General features: G+C 38.5%; 1 protein-coding gene across 1 annotated transcript; it reads left to right on the top strand.

The window, feature by feature from the left end:
• The first annotated feature begins 1,020 nt into the window (after window positions 1-1,020).
• Window positions 1,021-4,811, top strand: LOC117057560 (vomeronasal type-2 receptor 26-like). The gene is made up of 4 exons (XM_033168407.1): window positions 1,021-1,227; window positions 1,855-2,082; window positions 2,472-2,598; window positions 3,916-4,811. Exons 1-4 carry the CDS (start codon window positions 1,021-1,023, stop codon window positions 4,809-4,811), a joined length of 1,458 nt encoding a protein of 485 aa, XP_033024298.1.
• Window positions 4,812-9,216: the final 4,405 nt, after the last annotated feature.

The raw sequence follows: 9,216 nt of genomic DNA, 5'->3' as shown, positions 1-9,216 counted from the left end.
AATTAGACACTCTGCCCATCCAGCAATTGACAATACTATGATAAACTTTAAACAAAAACTGGGTGGTTGCTGATGCAGATTGAGATCCTTGTGTCTTTATCCCTTTGCTCTCCGCTTCAGTATTGATCAGAATGGACTCCCCTGGATCTGCAATTTCATCATTAGTCACTCAGGTAGTACAGTTGAGAAATAAAATGTTTGCTGATGTGAAGGATGCACTATTTATATGGATGCCCAAATGCAAATACCAAGTGCATTTGACCATGCATAAAACTGCTATATTAACTATCTCTCTCTCTCTCAATCTCTCTCTCTCTCTCTCTCTCTCTCTCTCTCTCTCTCTCTTCCCATCAAATATCTCTTTAGCTCATATATGGCCCCACTCCAGTGATGAATGCTAAAATCCCAGGACTGCCTTTCTACCAGATGGCCCCCCCAGAAAGTCACCAGTTTGCAGGGATTCTTTCTTTGCTTCTGCATTTCAGGTGGACATGGATTGGGGTCGCTGTGATTGACAATGACAATGGAGAAAGATTTGTACAAAATGTGCTCCCACTCTTTTCAAACAGAGGTATTTGTTTTGCCTTTCTGGAAAGCATCCCCAAGTTTAGTTTTCTCACTGAAGGACTCACCCTGATGCAACAAGGGGCAAAAATACATGATAGAGTGATGGGTAGCAAAGCCAATGTTGTGGTGGCCTATGGAGAAGCTTCTACCACGATATTTTTGAGATGGCTTCCATATCTATCAATGCTTGGGAGCATGAAAACAAATGTGAAAGGTAAAGTATGGATATCGACAGCCCAAGTGGAGTTTATTTCCGTGGCCTTTCAACGGGATTGGGATGCAACAATATTCAATGGTGGTATAACCTTCAGAATTCATTCCAATAATCTACCAGGATTTCATCAATATGTTGAGGGTAGAAACCCTTTCAATGCAGAAGGTGATGATTTCATCTGGGATTTCTGGCAACATGCATTTGGCTGTGTATTTCCACATCGCATTCTGGATGAGGTGATGGGGGATATCTGCACAGGAAGGGAGAATTTAGAGAAACTTCCTGCATCTCTCTTTGAAGTGACAGTGCAAGGTCAAAGCTACAGCATCTACAATGCAGTATTTGCCATGGCCCATGCTTTACATGCCATGTCCTTAGCAATACCCAAACACTCGCAAATGGTGAGTAGAGGGAGACAGAAGCTTCGGAAGCAGCAATTTTGGCAGGTAAGGGGAAAGAAATCCATACATTGCATGGAATATATACTGGGTGTTCGATTTCCCTAACTACTAACCATTTTTTCCTTCTCCCTGCTACCCCTGGCACCTAGAAAGGAAAACTAAAATTTAATAATACTTTCCAGAGGTGTAATTACATAATTCAGTTACAGTATAAAAAAACAGAAACGTGATTTGAGAGTCTTTCACATTTTGCACAATACTCCTTGTTGTTTATGAGCAGTGCATATGCCAGCAATTCAGCTGATTTTTGTAGCATCCCTGTTTGCAATATCTGGAGCATAAAGGGAGATTGTATCTTCAGTCTGGTACTTCTTAACTGTCCAAGTTTGCATGATGGGCCAGTACACTTTTCGCATTTTACTCTACATACATACATTGTCCATGCACAGATGCCCATACATACATACATACATACATACATACACCTTAGCCTACACTTTGGCAGTGCTAATGGGGAGTAGAGTATAGGGAACACTGCAGAGCATATGTGAGCCTAAAATAGGCTACATGTATGTTGCAGACAGCAGGGCTACCCCCTCTGCACTAGATCTCTCCTTGAAACATTCAGATCCGCCCTTTTCTAAATGCTTGCCTTCTCTCTTTTCAATCTAGCTCCATCATTTTCTGAGAGGTGTCTCATTTAACAACAGTGCTGGAGACACGGTGTCCTTCAATCAGAATGGGGAGATAATATCTAGTCTGGACATTATCAACTGGGTTATTTCCTCCAACCAATCCTTTCATAGAGTAAAAGTTGGGAGGATGGATCCTGAGGCTCCTCCAGACCAAGCCTTCACCCTTCATGAAGATGCCATAACATGGCACAAATGGTTTAATCAGGTAGAGTCACATCGTTAACTAATTCAAAAGAGATTCATTTTTCAGTGAGCAATTATTATATACTTTGATGTCTAAATAATTTTCACTTGAGAATCAGAAAACTTACAAAATACTCTTTTTTTTTTACTGGATGTAATTTCATGCTTGTCCAGGATATAATTGTACTCACTTTCCATCCCAAATGGATATAATATCGTGCAATCTGGTAAAATATGTATAATATCTCCTTTGTATTCATTGTTTTAATACAAAAAAGAATAAATTACTCTCTGCAGAGCTGATCCACGGCTTACTGAAATGCTGTAACACTTTAGCAACATGAGGAAGGTCTCCAGAACCAAATACATTATTCTCATGAATGTCATGTTTCTCCTTCATTTACTGATTAGGTTCGCCCTCTTTCTGTCTGTACTGAGAACTGTCATGCAGGATCAAGGAAGAAAGTGAAGGAAGGAGTACCATTTTGCTGCTATGATTGCATCCCATGCCCAGAGGGAAAGATTACAAACCAGGAAGGTAAGAGAAATACGCAGATGCAGTACTTCCATTGAGTTCTCCTTAAAAGGAATGGGACAAATTAAGTTATGACTAACTGGTCCACATGCTTTCAAGGGGACCAAGTGTTACTCACTGAGGTTACTTCCAAGCAATCTCTTTATTAAATCTTAATCCTGATTTGTGTGCACAATGTTTACATGCCATTTGTTATAGAAAATACAGAATTTGCCTGATGAAATCAGCTGTTTATTGTGTACTCATTCAGCTTAGTTTGTGGGAATATTAGAAAATGTTACATCAAGCAAATGTAATTTCAAACTTTCCAGTGTACTTCCCAGTCACTTTCCATATTTTAAAAAGTCTGTGCTTTTTGAGGTGGGGGCTTCTTGTGAAAGAGCTCCAAATCCACTTTAATGGCAAAACGTGAATTTGCACATATGTGATTGAATCCCACACCCAAATACTGTAATGTTAATCTTGATGCACCCTATATATTCAGTAACCATGCATATTTAGTTAGAACCTCATCCTTTCTTTTGAGATCTCTTCGACTTAATTATCTAAGCAGTTACCATTGCTCTTTAACAAACATTGGATAAATTTAGCCTGCCTTTCTGGTCATACTTGGCTTAGCACATGACGGTATGTCATCTTAGGGAATGAAACTTAATTTTAGCAAATATGTTCAGTAAAAATAAGTTTTCGGGTGTCAGGAACTCAAATCTGCTACAGTGGAACCTCTGTTTTAAAGTGTCTTGGAAGTTGAATGTTTCGGAAGCCGAATGCCGAAAACCCGGAAGTAATTTCTTCCATTTTTGAACGCACCTTGGAATTCAAACAGCTTCCGCCGCATGTTTTTCAATTTCCTCATTGGATTTTGCAGACCACCCATTGCTCCTCAGTTTTCAAACATTTCAGAAGTCGAATGGTCTTCTGGAGCGGGTTACATTGAAAAACCAAGGTTCCACTATATTATCTTGGTGAATTAACAATAATTAGCTTCCTAAGTCTATGTTTGATTAATTACAATATATACTGCCTTTGGAAAATCAAAGAATTTTAATTTTACCTTCTGAATATGTGAAGTAATGTTAAATAATAATAAAATTAAATAAGTTATGTATATAACATTAATATATATTATAACTGCAAGTACTTGAAAGTCATTTTTAAAGAATTTAGGTATTTTTACAAACATTTTACTTTGGGAATATTAACTTAAGCAAAATAGCTTTGGAATTTCCAAGTCTTGTTACAGCTTTTGAGCATCCCTCAATGTTGATGTGATTGATGGAATGTGTGTGAGCTGGGTACTGTACCTTCCTTTTTCCCCAGATATGAGTGACTGTGATAAATGCTCAGACAAAGACTATCCAAGCAAGAACCGAGATGCATGTATTCCCAAGGATATAACATTCTTGTCTTATGAAGAACCTTTGGGCATCAGTTTAGTCTGCTTTTCGCTTTCATTTTCTCTGATCACAGCTCTGGTGCTGGGTACATTTATGAAGCACCATGACACTCCCATAGTCATTGCAAACAACAGGAATCTCACCTACATTCTCCTCATTTCTCTACTTCTCTGCTTCCTTTGTTCACTGCTCTTCATTGGCCAACCGGAGAAGGTGACCTGTCTCCTCCGACAAACCGCTTTTGGCATCATCTTCTCAGTGGCTGTTTCTTGTGTATTGGCAAAAACCATCACTGTGGTTCTGGCTTTCATGGCCACCAAACCTGGATCCAGGATGAGGAGATGGGTGGGGAAGGGACTGGCCAACACCATTGTCCTTTCCTGCTCCTTTGTCCAGACAGGGATCTGTATTGTTTGGCTAGCAACCTTTCCCCCATTTCCAGATGTAGACAGTTACTCAGTGGCTAAAGACATTATACTAGAATGCAATGAAGGGTCTGTGATGATGTTTTACATTGTTCTGAGCTATATGGGCTTCCTGGCAATTATTAGTTTCGTTGTCGCTTTCCTTGCCAGGAAATTACCTGACAGCTTCAATGAAGCCAAGTTCATCAGTTTCAGCATGTTGTTGTTTTGCAGTGTTTGGCTATCCTTTATTCCATCGTACCTGAGCACCAAGGGGAAATACACAGTTGCTGTGGAGATCTTCTCTATCTTAGCCTCTGGTGCTGGACTTCTGGGTTGCATCTTTTCCCCCAAATGTTATATTATTGTGTTCAGGCCTCAGCTGAACAACAGGGAGCAGCTAATAAGGAAGTAAAATGAAAGGAAGGAAGGAAGGAATCAGGTCTTTGCAAATCAAAAGGGAGTATGTGTATGTTTCTTTCTGTATATACAGGAGAATATTTGTACATACCTATTAAGCCTTATACACATTTAACTGTTGTCCAACTGTTCTTTCTTTCCTTCTTTCTTTCTTTCTTCTTCTTGTGTTACTGAAATATATATTTTTGTTTAAATGAATACATTTCCAAAAAAATAATAATGCAAGAGAAGAAAGTGAATCTCTTTTACTTTTCCCCTTCTCCTCAAAAAGAATAAACTTTAAGGGCTACAAAACAGATACAGATATGCTGTAAAATGGTAGTTCTGCTTTGAACAGAAATATATATATATATCTGTTAATTGGGAAGGTATAATCAATCTTAAATAGGTACCACAATTTTTTTCCTCTTCAAAATAGAGTTGCTACTTTTTGTATACAGTGGTACCTCGGGTTTAGAACTTAATTCGTTCTGGAGGTCCATTCTTAACCTGAAACTGTTCTTAACCTGAGGTACCACTTTAGCTAATGGGGCCTCCCACTGCTGTCACGCCGCCGCCATGCGATTTCTATTCTCATCCTGAAGCAAAGTTCTTAACCCGAGGTACTATTTCTGGGTTAGCGGAGTCTTATCCTGAAGCGTCTGTAACCTGGAGCATCTGTAACCCGAGGTACCACTGTACTGTACCACATCTTTTTCTAGGAGAGACTATTATTGCTCTAGCATTAATAATAATCAAGCCTTGTGCCTTACTCTGCATTCAAGAGATTTGATTATATTGCATTATTTGCCTGTTACACTATATTTTTACATGTGATTGACTAACATTTTCCCCTCTTCTGTAATTGTGAATTATATTTGCTTCAGTAAGGAGATACATTGATCAAAACTAATATTCTGTACTGAATCCTAAATATTCAGTGAGCTGAACACAGAGGGGGAGGAATAACTTCTTCCTCAACATGGTAGCTGTTTCTGGAATGATCTAAGGGACTGCTTTAACCATCGAACCAAGGGTTTGATACATAAATAAATAAATAAATAAATAAATACACTTAAAGTTTTACCATGAGCAAAGCTATATTTGTCACACATCAAACAATAAAAATCAATTTTACAAAAGGGTCAGGGTCAGCAAGGCCTGCAGCAGCCATCAGCAGAAACATTTTACACAAAAGACACCAGTTTCTCGGCTGATTATAGGTTATATAGTTTGGCAAAGACCAATGAAAGCTGTTGGGAAAGTGGATAACTGATGCTTCAGTATTAAGCTACTTTCCACCCATGTCATAGCTACACTATGCTGGTGAAGATCAAAGGAAGGAGTCTGGAAAAGGTTGCACAAGTGGGGTTTAACAATCAGCAAAACTGTCTTAGTAGCCAGAAGTTGTTGGCATATTTAAACTGAGCAACTGCGCAACGAAAGGTTGAGGAGACTGTAAAGCATAACTAGGAGTTGATTTAATTAAAGGAAAATAACAGAAATTACATTAGCTATAAGAACATTACAGAAACATGACCCATCCAGTGACCCACCACCCAGGGTACTGAGAGAGGTACGCAGACCTCCTTATATAGTATGTCTGATTGCTGATACGTCTTAAATCAATACAAACTTAACATCACCTGCTGTACAGCCCCACAGCTGCAAAACTAGGTCAGTTCATTTCCTTCTTTCTTTTAAAGAGATATTTCTGTAGAACAGTAATGAACCTTAAACTGTAACATTCAACAGAAGTATGAATGGAGAAGCCCTGGAGTCGGGAGCAAAGAGTGTTCACTAGATGGAGTATGTTACAAATGAATCTATCTGGGGTGGAGTTTTAGGCAATTTGGCCTGTGGGCAAAATCAGCATAAAACAGAAAAGGGTAGTGTCAGCAACAGCATCTCTTGAGTCTCTCCAAGAAAGACAGCCTCAGGCTTAAATGCAGGCTATTTGGAGAGGCAGAGCTTTGATTTCGGCTCTAGATGGAGATATTCATATGAATATGATGTCTGAGTTGAGATCAGCACATAATGTTATGCCTTTTAGTTTTATTGTTTTAAAGTTGTTAGTAAAGCTTTTGAACTATATATTTGACCGGGCAATTTTTATTTCAAGAAGTATCAGTTTTTACTCATCCTATTGCTTCCAAATGTACAATATTAATAACCTTAATAAACAGTTTGTTGCTGTCATTTCTGGTGTCCATTTCTTGATATACATAATTCGAAATCCAAATGCTTCTTGTCATGGTGAACAGCGGCAGGAACTGATAGAGCACAGTTCTGGGATGTTTTTTTTGCATAGCACCTTGAAATAATGTTTTTTTCCTCCCAACAACTGGAGCTCTGCTCTTTGCTGCCTGGATTTACAGCTTTCTGCATGGGCGTGAGAAAAAGGAAACCAGTGTTGTAGCTACTGTATACTTTGCCGTTAGTATGAAATATTGAAATGCTTGCAAATTTTAGCTAAACAATGATGGTACTACACAGATGAAATGGGAATAAGTCAATAAGCTTATTCAAGCAGAAAATGTCCATGGTGGGGTGGGGCTGTGAGATCCCACACAATCAATTCAGATGCGACTCCAATTCCAGCCAGGAAGCAGTGATGGCAGCCAGGGGCATCTGCACCACTTTCCTAGCATCCCCAATTCCACAAATGCTTCATCAGAGCAAGTGATCCCACACCACTCCTGAGAGAGAGGAGACTGGCAAAAACAACAAGAAAGCAGGATGTGTGGGGGAGAAAATGTTATCATGCCTTCATAGGAACAAGTTTCACCATCTCTACAATAGATCTTTGTCTGAAAGATCAAAAGACAGCCTTTACAAAACCCAGGCCTTTGGTTTTTTTCCAATCTAGCTCCACCACTTTTTGAGAAGTATCACATTTAACAACACTGTGGGAGATGAGGTCTCCTTCAACCAGTATGGGGAGGTACTAAGTGGCCTGGACATTATCAACTGGATTTTTTTCTCCAACCAATCCTTTCATAGAGTGAGAGTTGGAAGGATGGACCCAAAGGCTTCTCCAGATCGTGCATTTTCCCTTGATGAAGATGCCATAACATGGCACAGCTGGTTTATTATTTATTATTTATTTATTTATTTTATTTTTTATTTTTATAGAGAATTTATTGGTTTTTACAAAACAAAGAACAACATAACACATAGACCAACACAAACCCAAACACAAACCCAACAATCAAACCATAATAATAATAATATTTTTTTTTCGAAAAACAAAAAAAAACTTTTCTTGTTCGAATCATTACTAGGTGACTTCCCCCGTTTTCTCTCCTTTGGTTCCAATTCCAATTTTACTTTAATAACTTCTCATCTCTGAAATTAAATCATTCAAAAATCAAAACTAAACATACTTCTTAAAATCTTGTTTTTACTTCAAAATAATCTATCACTTCTTAACTTAAATCAAATCTATTCCAAGTATAACTTCATAATAATTAATAATATTGCTACATAACACAACAAATTAGTTCTTATATCAAATCATGCATCTTCTTTCACTTAAACTGCTGCTAATAAAGAAAAATTCAAATATCTCTTCTCTAGTTCAAAAACTTAAAATCTTAACACACCGACTTCAGGGTACCATAATAAACCATCCTAATTTTATCCTTAATGTATTTCACCCTATCCCCTTTCTAACCATTTTCTTTCGCCATCTCGGGGTCTCCCCCCAGACGTTCCTCCATCTTACACCAAAACCATTTTTCAGAATGTCCTCTTTTCTTATAAGTCCACAGATCCAGACGTAGTCTACAACAGTCCTTGCAGGGAGCATCAGGGTACGCAGATCATCACCTTCCAGCATCTCCGGTTCAAAATTCCGTTCCTCTTCTAATTGTAAATATATAAATCTTTTCCCCATCATTCCTGGGCTCTCACCCCAGAAATTGGATATAAAATATCTTCTAATCCTGGGCCTCTCACCCCAACAGGACTTTTCATCTTCTCGGAGTTGCAAAAGCATTGTACTTTGTTCTTCAATAATTCCCTTAAGCTCTCTGCCAAGGTTTTCTTCCATTTTAACAATGTTCTGAATGGTCTTTCCTGTGAGATATAAATTGTCATCCTGATTCAGCAAGGTTAACTTCTGGTTCAGCAATTCTAAATTCAAAAAAATAATCATTTGTTCGTGAGTCAGTCCAGAGTCTAAAACCAGCTTGAAAACGAAACCCAACATGGTAGAAGTGGGCATAGGGTATCAGGTTTCAGTATTTTTCCATCTTAGTCACAGTACTTTTCCATCTCAGTCACAAGTCTCCACAGCCATTTTCCCTGAAGTTAGGGCGAAAAGATTACATTCTGTCCACTTCAAGAAGAAATATTCCCACCAACTTAGGTCCCCCAAAAGGGGTCTAATCAGTCTCACTTGTCAAATTCAAAACATT

This window comes from Lacerta agilis, chromosome 14 (assembly GCF_009819535.1).
Source record: "Lacerta agilis isolate rLacAgi1 chromosome 14, rLacAgi1.pri, whole genome shotgun sequence".
Taxonomy (NCBI): Eukaryota; Metazoa; Chordata; class Lepidosauria; order Squamata; family Lacertidae; genus Lacerta; species Lacerta agilis.
This window is presented reverse-complemented; position numbering and strand designations above follow the sequence as displayed.